The 23,455-nt window shown below is 42.1% G+C and overlaps 1 protein-coding gene across 1 annotated transcript; it reads right to left on the bottom strand.

Moving 5' to 3' along the window:
* Positions 1-41: 41 nt before the first annotated feature.
* LOC139391635 (serine incorporator 1-like) lies at positions 42-21,745 on the bottom strand. The gene is made up of 10 exons (XM_071139020.1): positions 21,556-21,745; positions 18,936-19,097; positions 18,483-18,676; positions 17,957-18,036; positions 13,958-14,092; positions 13,526-13,695; positions 12,853-12,943; positions 12,450-12,591; positions 2,064-2,282; positions 42-1,816 (listed from the first exon to the last, which is right to left on the bottom strand). The coding sequence occupies exons 1-10, from the start codon at positions 21,592-21,594 to the stop codon at positions 1,678-1,680; spliced, it is 1,371 nt and encodes a 456-aa protein (XP_070995121.1). The 5' UTR covers positions 21,595-21,745; the 3' UTR covers positions 42-1,677.
* Between the last annotated feature and the right edge of the window lie 1,710 nt (positions 21,746-23,455).

The raw sequence follows: 23,455 nt of genomic DNA, 5'->3' as shown, positions 1-23,455 counted from the left end.
ACCTACAGGATACCATGAATGCTTAAAATAACAGAACGACATTTCAGAGATGATCAGATTTATTACATTTAAACATAAGGAGAGGCAGTTAGAGATACAAATCTGTTAAGGTATGACAAAACATATACACATTTGAATATAAAGCTAGTTTATTGTGTAGCAAATCTGTAGGTTTAAAAAGGCACTTTTACGTTTTAGTAGAGTCGCTGACCAGATATGTTAAGAATTATTATTAAAAGCGTCAAACAAAGCTATTTTTTTTGTATGCATGTATATAAAAAAAACAGAATGATAAAACCAACCTCATGGCTAACAACTAACCTGGACTCATAGGTAGACTTAAAATAGTAAACGGAAAACAGAAATTAGTATGATGTTTGGTATGGTAGGTATTAATTTGTGTATGTGAAATATTCCATTTCGTATGATATGAATGTGTACGTTTCCAATTGTAATTTGTACAATATGCAATGTTAAAAATTCTAATTTATTGCGACTAACATTAGCTAGGCGGCTAACGTTGGCTAGGCTAGTAGTTACCCCCTAGAGTCGACATCCGCACCCCCGCGGAAATGTAGTTAGCATAATAATTTCAACAACAAAAAACACCATCAAAGCTGTCTGTTAAAGATACGTTTTGTTTGCGTGGGCTGAGTCTCAAACCACCAATGGCAGCCTTCCGCATTTGTGGTGGAAGGTGGCCAAGCTAGAGGTGTTTGCCAGACCATGAGACATCCTTGGGGAAAATAAAGAAAGAAAATAAATCGTTCCTCACGAAAACATTGCTCTAGGATGCCCAGAAGCCTCATCTGAAGGTAGCCCGATACTAGTAAAAACATTTATGGAAATATTGCAATGTACAACTTTTTGGGCTACCGGGCCAAATTCAGATAGAAGTGTGGTATAGATCTGTCACTTTTCTATGTTTCCCATTCTGAAGTTTCATTTGTGTGTGTTACTTTCGGTTTTGTACACCATCTTCAAACAGCTGAAAATACAATATTTTTGGTTATGGAAAAAAGGTATATTTCACAAGGGTTTAGATGTTACAATGATTCTCTACACCAGAGTTTCCCAAACTCGGTCCTCGGGATCCCAAGGGGTGCACATTTTGGGTTTTGCCCAAGCACTACACACCTGATTCAAATAATTAAAGCTTGATATCATTATTTTATGTATACCGAAAGGGGTCCTAAAAATTCTAAATCAAGTTGCTAAATGATCCTTGGTATGACTATCTAGACACTTAAGGATTAAGGTTAAAAGGTAGCTAGCATGCTAAGTACTTGCAAAGTAGCTAAACAGAATTAAGTCGTCACAAAGTTGCCAATTATCTAAAATTGTCCATGATGATTCACCCACCCAGCCAACCACCCTCCTTTCGTTTTTGCCTTAAGTAACCGGTTTTATGTAATCATACCAAACGCTGCCTATCATACTCATTTGAGTGTCCCAGATTCTTGTTTAATATGTTATGTCCAGTCAATGAGACAAGTCTGGACATAAAAAAAACGACAGTGGTCCCCTTCTTCAAGCAGCACAATGAAAATGTTTTTACCCAGTAGTGTGACTCATAACATGCCAAATAGTAAAGCAAATCTGAAAAGACACCTACCCTATTCCTACTTAGGAATAGAGGTACCATTTGGGACAGCTCTGGATGGAAGGTGTATGCCTTTAGTTGAAGTCTCGGTTAGAGAGGATGACAGGAGCTACCAAGGTCCAGAGGTAGAGAGCCAAGCCTATCCAGCTAGAGCTAATCTTCACCCACACTGCTGGCATACTGCTCTGCATGGCCTGGTAGTCTGCGTCAGGTCTGGGGAGAAATCAGGATCAATCACATTTTATTTACCATCTCAAAACCACATAGTAGACTGTGTGTTGGTTTGAAAATCAAGTTGTCTGAGTACCACAAGACTGTAAGCCTGCTGACCTAAAGCCCTGGCATTAAATTGGGGAGCTGACGCATGTATCCAGGTCTTAAACAATGTGAATCACCGCAGTTATACCTGTACACATTCCTCTCCCATCACATATAACCAAAGAAAACCAGAGCTACTTACTGGTACCAGTTGGTGAGTGTCATCATGATGTATAGGGAGGCCAGGCACAGGCTGAAGTGGAAGAAGGAGTAAGAGTAGGTGACCGCATCTTCCTCATTGTCCACAGCCCGTCTGACCCCGTCCTCCCCCATGGCCGCCTCGTGGTCGTCTGCAGCCAGACCCTGGTCCTCCTCTGTCTGCATCAGCCTGTTCACCTGGGTGTTGTTGGACGAACGGATGCTGCAGGCGAGAAGAGGGAAAGAGCAGGATTTAGTCAGGAAAAAAAGGTAAGTGATGTGGACAGGCTCAAAGGGTCTGGATTTCATTTGAAAGAGCTCTGAACCAGTGTTTCTCAAATCCAGTCCTGGGGATCCACAGGCTTAATCTAGCACGGTACTTTGATCAGGCGTCTCTGGTCTGGGCTGCTACGAAGAGTACCCGATCCAGTCCTGTGGGTAGTTGTGTAAAGTAACAAAGTATTTCTACTTTGTTACTGTACTTAAGTAGTTTAGGGTATATCTGTACTGTACAATTTATATTTGTCGACTTTTACTTCACTACATTTTCAAAAGAAAATGTATACTTTCACGCCGATACATTTCCCGACACCTTCATTACTTGCTACAAATTCAAATCAACCTGAAGCTGGAAGAAAAATTAAAAAACGAATAATGTTGGAGAAAAAAAAAAAAAGACAAGCAATGTCGGTGAGTCGGCGCACTGATGGGTGAACTCGTTTAGCTAGGCAGCAGGCGACGACAAACAAGCAGAGTTGAGCCAATCCTCATATGTTTGGGCAAACCCAAGGGCCCTTAAGTATAAACCCCACCCACTGGGAGGCTGTCACTCGCAAAACAGTAATCTACTCAATCATGTCCGACATCACTCTACCACCTGACTACACCGCTCATGTCGCAAAATACATTTAGGAATCTATATTATTCAATTACTGCACGCACCAACGAGCGTCTGCATTGCCAAGGGCTAAAATAGAAGTCAGTTCTATTTCTGAAGCAGATCGTGCTGCAAGTCCTGCCTCTCCAATCTCCTCATTGGTTTATTTAAGCAGGTACCCACGTGCCATCTTATTTGTTATACCCACGTGAGTGACAAAGACGAACGAGGTCGGTGGTGGTAATGCACCTAATTTATGAAAGTTGCCAATCGTAATATAAAGTCAAGAGAATAAAAAGCCTAGGAGAAGAGATGACTAGAAATGATTCGGTTGACCGTTTTATGTGTGGATTAATTGGCGGAGTAGAGGACCTTGTTATTTCACCTGAAATGCACAACTCAATGTTTATATCCCAGGACAAATTAGCTAGCAACAGCAAGCTAGCTAAATAGGACAAATGAGCTAGCATGTGCAAGCTAGCTAGCTAAATTGCCATATATGTTTAATGCTTTTCGACATGTCCCCAAATTAATATAATTGGTTTTGAGTTTTTGATATTTTAACCTGCGTGTCGTGATCGCGTTTGGTGTGGGGGGACAAAATATATTTATGCACGCGCGCAGCCGGTTTCAGTCCCGGAGGACAAACACCCTTGGCTGTATCTAAAATACATTTTTTATTTTCTCAGGATGAATCCTTCATTCCATCAGATGAAATGTCTGTTAGGTTTACCAAAAGTTCAGGAAATAATAGCGTCAAAGAAATCGCCGCCGTTAGCTTGCTAAAAACTAACTAGCCCATGTTTGCTAATGCAACAAGCAGTGTTAGTTAGCTAGATGCTAGCTAATCATATACCTAAATAGTTTAACTACCTACTTTAGCTGGCTAAAAATGTGCCCAGATTTGGGAAGCTTTGTTAACTGACATTAACGCAAATCGAACTGACATAGCCAATTCCCCCCAAATAACACACAGCCCCCAACTTTGGACACACTAGCGGTTGGAGGACTAAGTAAACTTGAGCGCAACATTTAAATGGACTGGAAAATAACTAAGTTTTGCGACTAAAGACACCCTTCTAGCTAGCTGACCACCGATTTTTATTGCAATTTATGTAAATTGAGTTTTCAAAAAGGTAATATGTATACACATTTTTGTAGGACACGCTGTATATCGTAAAATTCGACTGCGCGACATACCACACATTTAATAGCGAACCCTTTACCTCTGAAATATAGCTAACAGATTTGCTAATGTTGCTATCAAAATGCTGATAGTTGTAGTATTTCCACTAAAATGTCAAACATGCTAATTGCTAACCTATTAGCTAACATTTTTACAACACCAATAATCACAAAACATTGATGGCTTGATCACAAGATCACTGTTGGTAATGGTAATATTTCTTAAACAATGTTGAAAATACGGAGTGCTACACTAGTCCGAATCTGGTCACATTTCCATCAGCTAACACAGAACCCAAACCGGCTGCGAGCATGCGCCATCATGCATACATAAATTTCGTCACCCCACACCAAACACAACATGCAGGTTTAATGATCAAAACAAACTCTGAACTTGGGGACAGTTCGAAAAGCATTAAACATTTATGGCAATTTCACTAGTTAGCTTGCTAGCTAATTTGTCCTGGGATATAAACATTGAGTTGTTATTTCACCTGAAATGCAAAGTCCTCTACTCTGCCAATTAATCCACATAAAACCGGCAACCAAATAATTTCTAGTCATCTCTCTTCCTTCCCTTTTCTTCTCTTTATATTGCCATTGGCATTTGTTATATAAATATTCATACACATAGCTCATATAAACAAAGACATTCCGTCGTAAGAACACATACACCCAGCCATAAGACTGACCCCCTCTTCCTTGTAGAAACACACATCTCATCTCCCTCTACTGGCCGGTCCCAAGAGCAAAGGACTCTGTCCAGCGTCCGTGATTTGGTCTCAACTCTCCAGTATTTAAACACTAACAGAACTTGGTAGCAGAGGATGGTTATTCTTGAATTCGATCTATTATAAGTTAGTGTGAGAGGACGAGACTGATCACGGCTAAAAAATCAGACGGAAGAGTGACTTCCCCAGCCATTCATCTTGCCTCAGGAAATCTGATCGGAGCGCTCTATATAAGGTGAGCAGAGCCTGTTTTATCGAAATCTGCATATTGTATTATAGCCTAAACCAAATTTTGATCAGAAAGTACTGGGCGTGAGTATGAATCGGTGCCAAATTTTTACATAAGAACCTAAGACATTGATCGGGGAGATCTTGTTTTGCTCGTTTTTATTTTTTATTTGTATTTGTATTTTTTTATCAATTGGCCTATTATGAGATCGAATAAGTATGCACGTAAAATATCCTATTAAATAAGTGCTTACTGTTTAATTGGTTGTGTTTAGAAGTGTAGTATGCATGTAAAAGATCCTATTGAATAAGTTGTAAACTGTTTAATTGGTTATGTTAGAGGTGTAGTCGAATAGATATAGGATATGTAAGTTTGGCCTTCCACAAGACAGAGATCGGGAATGATGTGGCTATTGCACATCAAACAATAAACATAATATGAACCAGAGTTGACATTCCATGATTTGGAGATGGGGGAAATTAAATTGAAAGAAACGTTTGTCGCGGAGTAGGTTGGGATACGTAACTGGGCTATTAGGCACACGTGCTGATAGACAAAGCCACCTTAGTATCTTCATAGCCGTGCAACTTTGATTGACAGCAGCCGGGCTGGAATACTGATTTTCGCTTTTTTCATTCCTGTTGATATTGCCTAAAGTTTAAAATTATTCTGACAATTGCTATAGAATCGCTCAAATTTACTGATATAAGTTCATAAAGGAAGTTACTGAATTGTTTACAGAAAGTATTTAAATAATTCACTGAACAACTCTTAGTTGTCTAGAAATTCTATCTATATTTCCTACAGAGCTAGAATTACTCTGAATATTGTTATAGAACCGCATATATTCACTGATATATTGTTCCAAAAGGAAATCGCCGAATCATTTCTAGAAAATACCTAAACGAATCGCTGAACAAATTCAAATAAAATACCGGAGAACCACACACGTGGCGGGCGTCACATACTGATAACCCCCTTTGTATGCGAGGGTGGGGGTGGAAGAGATAAGCCATAGCCAGTACAGCAGTACATCCCTGGTCTCGACCAGGGACGGGCTAAGCATACAACGATAGAAATAAACACCACATAGTAAGGATTGAATATACCTAAATAACGCATTATACACATTATCAGACGACTTAGATAAAATGTCTGCAGCCATCACGCCCAAACAAATGATTGCAGTAGAAACTCAAGACCAAGGGGAGCAGCCAGATAACACTCAGATCGTGGCACAGACTGTCTCTCAGATGATCCAACAGCAGGCAGCCCCACCACCCCATTACCCTCCCCCACAGCGGTATATCCTGCAACGGCAACTGGCTCAACGAGGCCCCTACACTGGACCATACAGAGGGGGAAACTACCAGTGGTATAACTGCGGAATTCCCGGTCACTATGCCAGATATTGCACGAAACCACTCTCCCCGCAGCAACAGCAATGGAGAGAAAGAGAAAGAGGACGTGGAGGGGCACCAGGAAGAGGAAGAGGACCCTCTCCTAGACACATGCAGCAGGAGCAGCAAGATTACAACCAACCCTCCCACTTCAACACCTGATCGCCCAGTAAGAATGATGAGGATGCCACTCCTGCCGATGACCACACTGTCTGAAGCCCAAGAAGTGTACTGGCTAAAATGCCTACCCACAGGGCCTGCCACCACTCACATCCAGTTTAAGTTCAACCAACTGAAAGCTCAAATCTACACTCTGCACCCATATAAGACTCCCCAAGCTGAGATCCATTGCACACTCAATGCAACAGAAACTGATGACTGTCTCTACACTGCAGACTGGGACGAAGACATGATGCACCTGACCCCACCTATCAGGTGTAGTACCATTGGGTGTGGCCCAGAGGGGGTGGCAGCACCGGTCATCCTACGATCAAGGAACCTCCATGCACCCCTGGCCTGGACGGCTGAAGCATCAACAGCCATAGCACTCCTGAAAACAGATCTATCAGCGGCAGCAGCTCTGACTGCACCTGACTACAAGAACAAGTTCCATTTGGATGTTTCTGAAAGGGAAGGATTCACCTCATCCGTCCTATTCCAGAAACAAGAGGGGGAGAGAAGGGTCTTGATGTACTACTCTTCCAACTTGACCACATTGAGGTAGGACAGTCAACATGCTCCAGATACGTTGCTGTAGTAGCAAAAGCTATTGAAAAAACAGCTCACCTCGTGATGTCACCCTTCAATCAGCCATCATCCCTCAACCAGCATCGGCCAAATTAGCTGAAATCATCAGATTGACGCAGGCCCTCAGAGGAAAAGGAAAGACTGAATATCTATACAGACTCAGCCCATGCCCATGAAGCAGTCCACACTGATGGACCCAGAACTTTTATGAGAAACACATGGCCCCACACACAAAGGCAAACTAAAGACCCTCCAAAAAGGCCTCGCACATCTGGTGGCACCCTCACACAAAAAATATGACTGACTTATTTTATGACTATGATTTATTTTGTGACGAATGCAATGGTTGTGACAGACACAACCCAAAGAAACCATATCGAACACCAATGGGCTCATACTTAATACCTAATGCATGTTTTCAGGATATTAGTATAGACTACACCGACATGGGCCCCGAAAATTTATCTAAAACTAAACTAAATCTCCTAGTCATAGTAGATAGGTTCTCCAAATGGGTAGAGGCAATACTAACAAAAGGGGAGGATGCTAGGTCAGTCTTTGAGTGGCTACAAACCAAACTAATACCCAGGTATGGCATCCCAAGACAAATCAAATTTGACAAATGGCTCACATTTAACAAACACCTGAGACAGGTGGAAGAAAGATTTGGCATAACCCACAGATTTGGATCTGTGTACAGGCCCCAATCCCAAAATCTGGTGGAACGTCAAACCAAAAGCAAAAGCTAAGATAGCTAAAGTATGTGCCTCATGGGATAATGACTGGTAGAGTCATGCATGGTCCACCAAGGGAGGGAGGTCATATGCCCGCCCTTGATGTACAACAAATTGTAATGTCTAATTATGTGAAAAAACTGACGGTTCTCTCTGCAGCACTCTCTACCCAGGTTCACAAGGTCCAGGAGGGGGAGCTGCCGGGGGACACGCCACTACTGAAGGTAAAGGTTGGTGACTGGGTGAGGGTTAAAGTCCACAAGAGAAAGTGGCTGGAACCCAGGTGGACTGGACCGTACGAAGTGAAGGAGGTTACTTCACACTCAGTCCAGGTCAAAGGTAAATCAGGCGCACCTTGGCACCACCTTACACATTGCACCCCAGCCCCAATTCCTTCTAGAACACTGACTGAAGTCAGAGCTGATTTGAGCGGCCTAAATTTGATTCCAAATGAAGACACTCCTTCCTCAGGTGATGCGGCATCAAACTCCGCCTCCCCTGAGAAGGGAACCTCGCCCAGTTAGAGGGACATTTCTCCCTCTCTGGGTGAGGCTGGGGATATCTGGTCCCTTATTTGTGATATTCCTACTTATATTTGGAGTAACCCTAGGACTTTCACATGGTTAATTGAACAACTATTTCACCCTGCCACATCACGTACACCAACCCCTACACATGTCCCTAACTCTTTTCCTGATATCACTCCCTCCAATCACTCCTGTCCCAAACGTAGCACTACACCTACAGACCCACCATACACACCAGACAAGGTTAGAAGCACCACGAATGCAACCACCACCATTGCACTATAGTTTTCACGTCTAATAGACGTGAAGAGGGGGATTTGTTATATAAATATTCATACACATAGCTCATATAAACAAAGACATTCCGTCGTAAGAACACATACACCCAGCCATAAGACTGACCCCCTCTTCCTTGTAGAAACACACATCTCATCTCCCCCTACTGGCCGGTCCCAAGAGCAAAGGACTTTTGCTGTGCACCAATGGGGCCCGCTCTGGCTAGAGCAAGGCCCGCCTCCAACCCTCCGACCAGTCAAGAAGACCGAAACGACAAGACTCCACCTACTTTATTCTATGTATAAAAATGAATGTAACCGTAGTATAAGGCCTCTTTTTCACCTGGCTCCTTGCCGAGTTATGTGAACTAGGTCCGTGCACGTAAAACTGCGGGACAAGATATCTCTGACTCATTAAAACTGTCTTTTGTTACACCTGAAATCCACTCTGTCCAGCGTCCGTGATTTGGTCTCAACTCTCCAGTATTTAAACACTAACAGAACTTTCATAAATTAAGTGCATTACCGCCACCGGCCTCGTTCGTCTTTCAGTCACCCATGTGGGTATAACCAATGAGGAGATGGCAACGCAGACGCTCATTGGCGCAATAATTGAATAACAGATTTGTACATTTATTTTGCAACGCTCGAGCACGCGACGTGAGCGGTGTGGTCAGCATGTAACGTTAGTCAAGCTAAATACCCTTATCTCTAAAACAATCCTGGTCAAGCTAGCTAACGTTAGGTTTCCAATGTTAGCTAACACCCACTAGTTTAGCTAGAAATGTTATTCCTTGTGTTAGTTGATAAAGTTGTTCTTCTCACCTAGCTAATTACTGTAGACTTATTTTAGCTAGATCAATGAACATTGTAATATTCATTGGTCAAACTTACTTATCGAATGTTGTTTATAGCGTTAAAATTAGGATCCTATACCTTAATTATTTGGTGATGGTAGTTACCTAGTTAAGTAACTCTTCTTCTTCTTCTTATTTCAGAGAAAGCATGTACACCATCTTAAGATTTTTAGAGAACTGACAGCAAACACATTGAAGAGAACATGCCTCACACTCCCGCCACCATCAAGCAGAGCACATTATTGAAGGCAGCGTCTCAAATCCATCGACAAAGCTGTAGTGAAGTATATGGTCCAAGGGCTCCAACTATTCGCTGTAGTAGAACAAGAACCATTAAAGGCCCACACTGCACTCCAGGATTAATTAAGGTGACTGAGGGCATGAGAGGAGTTGACCACAACGCCACCACCACCGACTGCTGGTCTGCAAGAAGACGGAGCTTCATTGGTGTTACAGCCCATTGGATAGACCCTGACAGTCTCAGATGCTCTGCAGCCCTGGCCTGTAAACAGTTGAGAGGATCGCACACCTTTGACGTGTTGGCAGGCGCCCTAAATGACATCTATTCTGAGTTCGAAACCCGGAGTAAGATTGTCTGTTCTCACAATGACTACCTTATTCAAAGCTTTACAAGTTTTTGGAGAAGGTGAAAACAACGAGGCAGTCGAAGCAGTGGGAAGTGGTGGTGGTGAGGCAGCTAGCCAGGACGATGGTGAAGAGGAACAAGAGGAGATTGAAGTGAAGTTTGATGAGGCAACGATCCTGAATGTAGATGGTTGAAAGTACCAGCTGCCGAAGCACCAGTGTTGTGCTTGCCACCTACTCCACTAAGGCTCTACAGGCAATGCTCCGAAAGCAACATCCAGTGAGGCTTACAAAATAAAGTGTTCTGTTCAACATTTGGCAAGTGCCAAGCACTTTGGAACAAACGCAGGAGATCTACACATGCAGCCGAAACCAATGAAGATACTTGCGACCTCCAGCAGCGAAGCCCGAATGCTACAAGGTGGAACTCCTGGTTCATGGTTGTAGAAAGACTGAGGATCGTCAAAGGAGAGGTTGCCGTCAGTTCTCTGCACAGAGTTCAAGGTTCCAATGTAAGTAAGGATTGTATTTTATAATGTAAGGTCTTGAATATCATAAATAGGTTGCAGTATTTCCTGACCCTTTGCTTGGGGAATAATAACCGTTTCACATATTGTTGCCATACACTATCATTTAGTCAACTACTCATCCAGCCATTGATTACAGTTGTTAAATCAGGTGAAATTGTTAGTGGTCCCCTTTGTAGGTTGGGAAACAGTAGTATTTTATTTCTTCCGCAGGTTCAACCCAGCTGAAGTCACCTTCCTCACAGAGTATGCTTCCACCATGAGCCCAAGGGCAAAGGCCATCAACATCCTTCAGGCTGAAAGCAATGTCCAGGTAGGGTGGCTACTTCCAGCTATCAACTTGCTGATCACAAAACTTGACCGAATCAAGTTGTCCCTGAAGTACTGTAAGCCTCTAGTGGATGTGCTATAACTGGGACTGACGAAGCACGTCAGCCACTTTTCAAGAACCTGAGCTGATCGCAGCTGCAATCCTTTTCCCCAAATTCACAACAACTTGGACGAAGGATGATGCCACCATCAGAATGGTTAAGACAAAATTTGGTTCATTAACAATATTTTATTCATAAACAACTTTTGTATAGTGTACATTTTGACACATAGATTTTAGAAGCAGCCATTTAAACTACAATCCTGACTTTCAAGTTAAGTCCAATGGGCAGCCTACTTCGCCTTGTTGCTCGATTTATATAGATGGGGGATGGATTAATGTAGGCTCACAAAAAACATAACTGCATGATTTCTATTGTCATCTTCCTTGTATTTCAGGAATGTACTACATCAAGGACCACATGGAAGAACCCTGCAGCTAGGTGATGGTCCTTCTGATGAACTGGTGCCATGAAGACATCTCAAGCACAATTAAGCTCCAAACAGCTGGACAGATACCTGGCCTGTTCAGCTGATTATAGGGAGTTGCTCAAGTCCTTCCCAGCAGTCTGAGGTTGAACACACTCTTGCCTGCCTAAACTGCATGTGAAAGGCTGTACAGCATTGCAGGATTTGTTTTCAGCCCAATGAGAGCAGGGCTAGATTCCAGAAACTTTGAAAAACATATTTTACTGAAGATGAACTGCAAATTAAACTTCAAGTAATGGCACCTTAATGCTAGCAAGCCCAAGGAAAGGGATGCCTTATGCGTTTTGTCACATTTAAAATTCACAAGTCATAGGTGTTCATGTTAAAGGTATGACCTGACACACTGATTTCGAATCCAGTTCCATCAGTGGTGATGTCCTCATATTTCTACAGTGAGGTTGTGTGCAGATCTATACATGTACTTTGAGTTACCTTAAAAAAAAAAAAACGAACTATAGGGTTCTATACAAAAAAAAATCTCAAGCAAAGTGACTGATCGTAACTGCTTATGTTTAGTGGCTATATTTTGTCTGTAAGAGATGTCTTTTTAAGTGTTATCTGAGCACTTTTTGCATCCGTAAGACTTACCTTCCAGAAAAGCTAAAACCAAATAAAAGATCTGTCTGTTTTGCTTTTCGGATTTATGGCTAACATTTCATACTTAAAGTAGCTGATATTAAATGTACTTTAAGACTTTTACTCAAGTAATAGTCTAATGAGTGACTATCTTCTAAATGAGTCGTTTTCCAGAAAGGTATCTTTACTTTTAATCAAGTATGGCTTTTGGGTACCTTTTCCACCACTGCCTGTGGGTCCCCAGGATTGGAGAGAACCTTACTCTAGGTTGTGATGTCATACCTGGCGTACAGTGTGCAGAAGAAGAAGATGACCAGTCCTATGATGCCCTGTGCATCCCACCACTGGACCTCTTGTCCTGGGGCAGGTGTAGGGCTGGGGGTGTTGTTGACCAGACTCAGCAGGCTGGGGTTACACTTACGGTCTGTAGGAAGAAAGATAATACTGCCATACCGATGAAGGCCAAAATGTTATGCTTTTAAAACGAGAGTCACATCTATTTTTCGCTCTCGTGATTTTTGGTTGCAACTCATTTCAGGTAAAATATGCTTCTTCAGTGTCTTTGTTGCAGACTTCCCATTACATGAATTCCATGAGTCAGTATGCAGCCATGTGAGTCAGGGTTACGAGCATTGTGAACCATGATTCTGAACAGGGTCATCAGTAGGGTCATGATGAAACTTACTGGGGTTGTTGGTCATGGCAGACCATGTGACATACATGGTGTAGAGGGAAATGAGGGAGGCCTGGAGCAGGCCTGAGCTAGGCTGGGCCTCCTGGGGGAAAATAAATACATAAGTAAATAAACAAGACAGACATGACACATTAGTCTAACTGTTCAACAACATTCACATGAACAAATTGTTCACAGGTGCAATATGCAGATATTGCACCACCATTTCCTGGTTGCTAAAGTTCAAACAGTTTGCCTAATTTATGTGTGACAATACAAGCAGTCATTGTGTAGAAAATCCTTGTATCACTACAGCTGTGAAATATAATTTCCATGACCAAAAATATTGTATTTTCAGCTGTTTGAAATGGGTGTACAAAATCAAAAGACAAAAACTAAACTTAAGCATAGAAATAGCGCAGATAGAACAGATCTACCACTTAATCGTGCTTTCAATGAGAATAACAGATCTATAACTCAGTTAAATATTGTAGTTAACATTTTGATGATCTTTGATAATTGCAAACATTGCTAATATTTACACTCCAGAATGAACTTCAGTATGTGTATGTATTTCATGGAGTGCAGGCTGTTTCAGTCTTGTTCCTCAAAGAAACATTGTACTCTATAAAACTGTGGGAACTTTCAGTGTGCATGTTTCGATCTTTCGAGACTGAAACCTCACCTGAACTTTGGGCAGGATGGCAACAATGGAGATGATGATGCAAAAGATTAAGTTAAGGCTAATGAAGATCTTGTGTTCAGTGCAGTCATCTCCCGTGGTGTAATAGACATAGAACAAGACCACAGCAGAGAAGGCCAGGGCATAGTGTAGCACCGTGAACGACAGGAGAGCTGTGGGAGGGGAAACATAATATATCACATCAAATTATTTTTCATTTGCACTAGAAAACCAGGGTCAATTTCTCTTCAATTCAGGAATTAAACTGAAATAGCAATATTTGTCAGGAACTCAGGGAAATGTCAGTTTACTTCCTGAACTGACTGAATAAAAATAGAACTGACCCCAAACCTGGAGAAAACATTGACAAAAAGTACATTTAAATGGAGGTAGACAACACTAATTTAAAATTAGCAGACTATTAACAATCAGTACCTGCAAACCAGCACTTGCTGTTTCCCTCAGCATTCTCCAGCCAGGACTGGTTCCAGGTGTGAGAAAAATCCACCAGCAGGATCAGTTGGATGATGATGAAGATGAAGGAACCCACTACGCCAAAGTAGAACCACACTGGAACACACGGTGAGTTGTTAAGACTAAATGTGCAATGGGTGATTAATTGACCATAATTGACTACACGTCATTGGCAGTGGCGATGCGTCACTTGGGCCGGGCCCACCAATATCCAGGAGATTTGCATGCAATTCTGTTATTTCATGTCACAATAATATATCATATCAGTTAGCAAACAATTTAAATATTGTTTTTAAAGAAGCTTGATCTAATAAAGTATGTGGTCGCTTTCCCATTGTATTGGTACATTTTTGTTGAGTCAGGCAGCCCCAAAATGCAACCCCAAAATGCAACTGTTCCAGCCTTGCTCAGTGCTTTCTGTGGTGGAGGGTCAGACAAAGAAAGTACAGAGCGCAGGCGTTGAACTTCTCTGGTTGCGCGTGTTTGGCTGAGGGTATGTCCACTCATGGGGACACTACCTGACCGCAGCATCTACTGGGAGAGCGAGCCATCAGAAGCCCTTATTCAGTGCTCCATTGGTTTACAGTAGAAGTGCCCACCCATGAAGGCTCAATGCTATTGGCCACAGATAAAGCAAGGTTTTATGCTGTGTAATTTTGATTGGACTGATGTGTCAATGTCATAGCTAGCTAGTTGTTTACCATGTCTTCAAGCTAGGTGAAATATGTCAACTAGAGGTCGACCGATTAATCGGAATGGCCGATTAATTAGGGCTGATTTCAAGTTTTCATAACAATCGGAAATCGGTATTTTTGGACACCGATTTTGAAGATTTTTATTTTTTTTTACACCTTTATTTAATCTTTATTTAACTAGGCAAGTCAGTTAAGAACACATTCTTATTTTCAATGACGGCCTAGGAACACTGGGTTAACTGCCTTGTTCAGGGGCAGAACGACAGATTACCTTGTCAGCTCTGGGATTCAATCTTGCAACCTTATAGTTAACTAGTCCAACGCTCTAACCGCCTGATTACATTGCACTCCACGAGGAGCCTGCCTGTTACGCGAATGCAGTAAGCCAAGGTAAGTTGCTAGCTAGCATTAAACTTATCTTGTAAAAAACAATCATAATCACACCTTGCTCTGCATGGGTAACACTGCTTCAAGGATGGCTGTTGTCGATGTGTTCCTGGTTCGAGCGAGGAGAGGGATGGAAGCTATACTGTTTCACTGGCAATACGAAAGTGCCTATAAGAACATCCAATAGTCAAAGGTATATGAAATACAGATGGTATAGAGGGAAATAGTCCTATAATTCCTGTAATAACTACAACCTAAAACTTCTTACCTGGGAATATTGAAGACATGTTAAAAGGAACCACCAGCTTTCATATGTTCTCATGTTCTGAGCAAGGAACTTAAACGTTAGCTTTTTTACATGGCACATATTGCACTTTTACTTTCTTCCCCAACACTTTGTTTTTGCATTACTTAAACCAAATTGACATGTTTCATTATTTATTTGAGGCTAAATTTATTTTATTGATGTATTATATTAAATTAAAATAAGTGTTCATTCAGTAATTGTCATTATTACAAATAAATTCAATTAAATCATTTGTAAAAATGTATTTATTGTCCAATTAATTGGTATCAGCTTTTTTGGTCCTCCAATAATCGGTGTTGAAAAATCCTAAATCGGTCGACCTCTAATGTCAACTAACTTTGCTATCTCCTAGCAAATCATTTTCAAACTTATCAGAAGAGGACTGGCTTCCCCACATAGCCTGGTTCCTCTAGGTTTCTTCCTAGGTTTTGGCCTTTCTAGGGAGTTTTTCCTAGCCACCGTGCTTCTACACCTGCATTGCTTGCTGTTTGGGGTTTTAGGCTGGGTTTCTGTACAGCACTTTGAGATATCAGCTGATGTACGAAGGGCTATATAAATACATTTGATTTGATCATTATGTGGTTGGTGGTGGATCATGAAGCAGTGGTTACCATCTATTTTAAGGTAGGCTAGCTATAATATCCTATAGACTATGTCTTATTGTTGATGTTTGATGGCAAACTAATACCCATGGAACCATATGTTGAACAAGAGTTATACATCTTTGATATAACTGTACAATAGATGAAGGGAATAGCATTCCCTTATGCAAATGTTGCATATTGTTAACCAGGCCCCTTTGTAACAGGCAGACACATGCAGTGTTGCAATATTGCAGACCGATTACTAGCTAAGTTTACTCTATAAAAAGTATGCTCGATTACTGTGGTCTTTCGTGCAATATGAGCGGGAAGTAGCCTTAAACTGTTAATAACCCAAATGTTAACTCCAAACTAATTTCTGGGATTGGTTATTAGTGCATTGGACGGAAATGGACATCATCCAAGGCTGTGCAGCAAGCAACATCAGCCCTGAGACACCAAGACATTGTGGGGAATATCCAGCATGGAAGAGGAGGCTTTGGCCTGGCAGCAAGCAATCCATAAGGCAACAACATCTGAACGCAGGAAGCTGGTGGTCGAGGAGGTGCGCAGACAGGAGGAGACTGCAAGAAGTGCAAAGGCTGTCTCTCTTGCTAAACAAGGGCAATGGACGCGGTGGGAAGGCCTGGAGAGGAGAAAGATCAACTGGAGTGAGCTTTGGCAAATGGAGGCAAGCAACATCAGCTTCATCATAAGAGCTGTTTATGATGTGCTTCCATCACCAAAAAATCTACATCAATGGTATGGCGAGGACTCGACCTGCCCCCTCTGCCCAGCTCCAGCGACTCAGGAATATAATGACAGGTTGCAAGACCAGCCTCTCACAAGGCCGCTACACCTGGAGGCACAATCAGGTCCTCAAGAGCCTGGCTGCAGCACTTGAGACCAAGAGGAGTGCAACCAATTCATTACCTCCAAAAACAAGCAATCCCGTCAAAACAACAACATTCATCCGGGAGGGACAGAAAAGGCCCAAGTATCCTCCTACGAAGCCAGAAACTGGACACCTAGCCATGGCCCGGGACTGGAAGATGCTTGTCAATATTGGCCAGCAACTAATTTTTCCACCTGAGATTGCTTCTACCAACCTTAGGCCAGACATGGTACTCTGGTCCCCTTCACGAAAGGCTATGTACATCATAGAGCTCACAGTCCCGTGGGAAAACTCTGTTGAAGAGGCCTACGAGCGTAAGAAACTGCGTTACACAGAGTTGGCAGCAGACGCAACTCAGCGTGGCTGGAATGCAGAAGTCTGGCCAGTTGAAGTGGGATGCAGAGGATTCGTGGCTTCTTCCACCATCAGGTTGCTGAAAGAACTTGGAATCCATGGACAGGCTCTGCGGCAGACCGTCAGAGCAGTTTCTCAAGCAGCTGAAAGAGGCAGCCAGTGGATCTGGATCAAACGGAAGGACCCTTGTGGGCTATAACTTCATGACCCCCCACCCCCACCTGAGAACCCAATTCAGATCCCTCCAACTTGAGGAGGGCATATGAGGTATGCGGTCAGCTGTAGGGCTGGATCAGGGAAGAGGACGCCCCTGCCTTGCATAGTCCCGTGGGACATCTTAATTGGGCATGGGACACAAGCTAAGGCTTGATCACCCTTTAGCTGGCCACCTTTGATGAGGGTGTATAGTGATTAAAGGCCAAAACACCCACTGATTTGAAGGCACACTACTGAGGACATGTCCCAAAATTGACATCTTAACCCAGTCTAAGAAATAAACCTCCCATGCCACTGTCAACATCACGGCAAATCTCATGTGAGTGCATTCCATCTATTGGCACAATGGACAGTTTTTAACATCTCGTCCCGTGTTTTATGATTCTATGTGTAGCCAGTGTCGTAGTTTTGATGCACAAGCGTCGTCGATTGCATTTTCCCCACCAATATTTTAGTTAAAATTGCCACTGGTTATTAGTGTTTGGAGGAAGCTATTTAACATTGAAGTAATATAATAGAGTATACCTGTGTTGAATGTCCCATCTGGAATGAAGAAGGCTCCTACAGTTATTCCCACCAGTATAAGGAACTTGAAGAACCAGAATCTGAGAGGGCAAAGCCACAAGCATTCACTCAATACATCACTTCATACAAAAAACAAGTCCTGTGTCTGTACGCCATTAATAAAATACTGGTCATATTTTATAGGGCAATATCGCAATGTTTTTTTCCATGGCTAAAAAAAATGAATTTAGCAGGCCAACCTATTTGCTCCTGCTGTATGTAAAACATTGTGCTATAGCTTGTAAAATAAATAAATGTGACTCTGGATGACACCACAATGTTTGTTTCCAACATTAGTGTTTCTTTCCTAAAGAAGTTATATCCGCTTCGTGTTTTGTTTCCTTGCCAGGATACAAACGAGAATGCAATATTTTATACTGGTATGTAAACAAATAAGGGTGTGGGGGAGATGCTTCACTGCCCTGGACTGGCCAGCAGAGGGCAATGTATTCACAAAGATCCACTACAATAAAAGTCTGCTACATACCCGTTCTGTAGTGAGGCTCGGGGGTCCTTGCTGCTGCGAACACGGATCATGATGATGGAGAACAGGAAGAAGAAGCAGGCCATGGCAAAGCACATGCGGTACACAGACTTGTAGCCCACGATGACATCACAGTTCACCTTGTTTTCAATGCCTGGTATGGTTATGGAAGTTCCACCAACACAGAACCCAGGTATCTAATAGATCAGTCAAGAAACATAGTAAGAATTGAACCAACAATCTACGTAACACAGGTCAAAAAGTTGTCAACCACAGGGCCTTCTACACCAACTTGTGACACCAACTGGGTAAGAACCAGCTGGGTAAGAACCAGTCTGTGTTAACCCACTGAGCTAAAACCTTGGCACTAGTTCAGGGAGCTAACACAAATGTGTAGGTTTCAGGCAAGGCTCCTCATCAAGCAACCAAGACCAGGGTTGTGTTATGTGGTGTTACCTTCTTGAGCTGAGCCTCCATGCCAGGTAGGATCATGATGACAGAGACCAGGGACCCCAGCAGCAGCAGGAAGGAGAAAGCCAGCCGGGACACAGTGGAGTTGTAGGTGGAGGGACAGCATCCTGACAGCAGACAGGGAGCGGAGCCACACAGACATGATGCCTAGATAGATTGCAGACAAGTCAAATTTTGGGTGTGCCAGAGAGATAATCTGGCAAATACATGCATGGTTTGTGTGTTTGCAACAAATCTACTGTGCGCCACTGCCCGTTATTCCCTTTATACAGCTCCATTCCTGTGTATTGTATTCCTCGTGTTGGTTACTATTTAATAATATAAAACTCTGCATCGTTGGGAAAGGTTCTTAAGCAAGTGACAATTTGATAAGCTTTAAAAAACAAAACAAATTGTCACGGCAACCATTGCGTTTCCCATCCAAATGAGCCCGGACAACTGTTAGTTGTATTGAAGGTAATCCTGCCAGTGACAATGACAGAGGCTGCCACTCATACAATTACAGTACAGCAATGAACACTAACATAGCCGTCTGATGCATGCTCTTTCTCATGATTCCTTGTTTTCCCTCATAACATATTGGTGGAGATCCAAGGTCCCTTTCCAATGTGTTTTAAGAAGAAGCGTGGAGAGGAACTGGAGCAATCAGGACTGATGAATTGAGGAAGACCCCAGTGGTGTGTATGTGTTGTATGAGGTCACAGAAGGACAATGCTCCTTGGGAGGCATCTCACTGCTCTCTGATGATTCATGAAGACTGTCAAGTCAAGAGATGCTGTGTGAACTAGAGGTATAAGCTGGATCAGCCCAGAGATGTGTGAAGCATAGTTTAGTCAAGCACAGGGAAGCCTATGATGTGGTAGCTGGGAAGGGTCAGCCACCCTTCATTAAATGATTGCACGTTACAGTGCATTCAGAAATGGATTATTCCCCCCATTTCAACATACACAATGACAAAGCAAAAATGCAGGTTTTTTGAAATGTATATAATATAAAAAACTGAAATCTCACATTTACATAAGTATTCAGACCCTTTACTCAGTACTTTGTTACAACACCTTTAGCAGCGATTACAGCGGAGTCTTCTTGGGGATGACGCTACAAGCTTGTATTTGGGGAGTTTCTCCCATTCTTCTCAAGCTCCGTCAAGTTGGATGGGGAGTGTCGGTGCACAGTTATTTTCAGGTCTCTCCAAAGATGTTCGATTGGGTTTAAGTATGGGGTCTGGCTGGGCCACTCAAGGACATAAAAATTGACACGAAGCCACTCCTGCATTGTCTTGGCTGTGTGGTCAGGGTTGTTGTCCTGTTGGAAGTTGAACCGTCACCCCCAGTCTGAGGTCCTGAGCACTCTGCAGCAGGTTTTCATCAAGGTTCTCTGTACTTTACTCCGTCCATCTTTCCCCGGCGATCCTGACTGGTCTCCCAGTCCCTGAAAAACAGCTCTAGGAAGAGTCTTGGTGGTTCCAAACTTCTTACATTTAAGAATGATGGAGGCCACTGTGTTCTTGGGGACCTTCATTGCTGAAGAAATGTTTTGTTACCTTTCCCCAGATCTGTGCCTCGACACAATCTTGTCTCAGAGCTGTCAACTGTGGGACCTTAAGCACTGTCAACTGTGGGACCTTATATAGATAGGTGTATGCCTTTCCAAAACATGTCAAATCAATTGAATTTATCACAGGTGGACTCCAATCAAGTTGTAGAAACATCTCAAGGATGATCAATGGGAATAGGATGCACCTGAGCTCAAGTCTCATAGAAAAGGGTCTGAATAATTATGTAAATAAGGTATGTTTTTTTTTAAATTTTGAATACATTTGCTAAAATTTCTAAAAACATGTTTTTGCTTTGTCATTATGGGGTATTGTGGGTAGATTGAGATTATTTAAAAAAAAAAAAAAATTTTAGAATAAGGCTGTAAAGTAACAAAATGTGGACCATGTCAAGGGTCTGAATTCTTTCCAAATGCAGGCTGTATGCACCAGGGTAGGCCATAAAGTGGAGCAGTAGTTACAAGCTTTTTCTCAAAGGGTGTAGCCATTGTAGGTAAAACAGACACAGGGCTTTATGGTGACGTAAGAATGTGGCATAAACTCTTCAATAGAAAGGGTCAATAGGCCTAACACTCTCTGCATGGTCATTTTAGTGGTGTGGGGGTCCCCAAAATTGGATGAAATTCACGTTCTATTGCTCAAGCAGGTTTAGAAAACGTTCAGTGACTAACAAATATACTAAACATTATTATTGAATTCGCCCGCAACATGGCATCGAATATGAAAAGGAATCATTTCAGTCACGCAGATGATTTGGGGTGGGAGGGGACAGCGTGACGCACTGAAACTGCATAGAAACAGGAAATTAGCCTAACATGAAACTGCTGACTTCTTCAGCAAATAAAACCATGTAAATTGTCCGACAAAACAAGTGTCTGTTTTCAAACGAAAGTATTTAAAACCCACGTCAGATCAACATAACATATTAGAATATACTGGGAAAACAGTGTCTGTGTTTACATAAGGACCCAAAAACAAACGTCGTTGCACACTCTCACTCTAACAAAGTGAGCAAAATGACAAATAGGAAGTTCAATAATTTATACTTACACAGCTAGCGATTGAACACAATGCCATACACGCTCCCATTTCAGTTTAGAACGAATACCCCAGTCCTAATTAAACGAAGAAAACCCCAAAATGTCAACAAGTTACTTGAAAACGTTGTTGAACTACGCGTAGTTTCCTTCGACGCTATCCAAGCAGCAACAGGGCGTGTCTGAAGAATCAGGTACACCCTTTTGTTAGACGGTAACTCAACACCTTAGACTGTTATATGTCCATGGGTGTCTTCAATCCAACATCTGGACTAATCAGCTGCTGATGCGTTTAATAATTTAGCAATATAAATAGCTCACATTCTAACTGAGGTTTAAAGTTCAGAATTACATTTTTATATTAAAAACAACCGTATACTGTAATAAGTGGAAGACACACACACATACACCTATAAATAATCTTCATGCTTGTTGATAAATCCTGGATAGTCAAATGTGTAAATCACCTATTTCCCTGATTATTCCACATCAGAAGGGAGAAGCATCAGCATTAAAACATGGTCCATTTACCCCAGTTGGACTTGTTTGCACTTGATACTTGATGTTATGTTGTTAGAGTAGTTCAGAAGTCATCTGTAGCAGCTACTTACAGATTCCTTAATCAACTGAAAAATCTATCTATAGTAATTGGGCTGGCAAATGAGTAGACAGGGGCAATTTCTCAGATTGTTCAGGCAATTCTCAAAAATAGGAACTTCCCGTGAGTTAGGATGTTTGATATGCTTTTTACATGTATTGCATCAAAGACAATAAAATAGATAAACATGATAAAAGTGGCCATTTTAGGCCTATACGTTCCCTCTGTAAGACCAATGATCTGTGAACTTACAGTTGAAGTTAGAATTTTACATACACTTAGGTTGGAGTCATTAAAACTTGTTTTTCAACCACTCCACAAATTTCTTGTTAACAAACTATAGTTTTGTCAAGTCGATTAGGACATCTACTGTGTGCATGACACAAGTAATTTTTCCAACAAATGTTTACAGACAGATTATTTCACTTATAATTCACTGTATCACAATTCCAGTAGGTCAGAATTTACATGCATTAAGTTGACTGTAACTTTAAACAGCTTCGAAAATTCCAGAAAATGATGTCATGGTTTTAGAAGCTTCTCATAGGCTAATTGACATAATTTGAGTCAATTGGAGGTGTACCTGTGGATGTATTTCAAGGCCTACCTTCAAAGTCAGTGCCTCTTTGCTTGACATCATGGGAAGATCAAAAGGAATCAGCCAAAACCTCAGAAAAAAAATTGTAGACCTTCACAAGTCTGCTTCATCCTTGGGAGCAATTTCCAAACGCCTGAAGGTACCAAGTTCATCTGTACAAACAATAGTACGCAAGTATAAACACCATGGGACCACGCAGCCGTCATACTGCTCAGGAAGGAGATGCGTTCTGTCTCCTAGAGATTAACATATTTTGGTGCGAAGAGTGCAAATCAATCCCAGAACAACAGCAAAGGACCTTGTGAAGATGCTGGAGGAAACGGGTATAAAAGTATCTATATCCACAGTAAAACGAGTCCTATATCGACAACCTGAAAGGCTACTCCGCAAGGAAGAAGCCACTGCTCCAAAACCGCCATAAAATAGCCAGACTACGGTTTGCAACTGCACATGGGGACAAAGATCATACTTTTTGGAGAAATCTATAGTCTGATGAAACAGAAATGGAACTGTTTACACATAATGACCATTGTTATGTTTGGAGGAAAAAGGGGGAGGCTTGTAAGCCGAGGAACACCATCCCAACTGTGTAGTGAGGGGGTGGCGGCATCATGTTGTGGGGGTGCTTTGCTGCAGGAGGGACTGGTGCACTTCACAAAATAGAAGGCATCATGAGTCAGGAAAATTATGTGGATATATCCAGACAGCATCTCAAGA

The sequence above is a fragment of the Oncorhynchus clarkii genome, chromosome 32 (assembly GCF_045791955.1).
Source record: "Oncorhynchus clarkii lewisi isolate Uvic-CL-2024 chromosome 32, UVic_Ocla_1.0, whole genome shotgun sequence".
In the NCBI taxonomy this organism is placed as follows: Eukaryota; Metazoa; Chordata; class Actinopteri; order Salmoniformes; family Salmonidae; genus Oncorhynchus; species Oncorhynchus clarkii.
The sequence above is the reverse complement of the archived record's forward strand: the minus strand, read 5'-3'. Positions and strand labels throughout refer to the sequence as shown.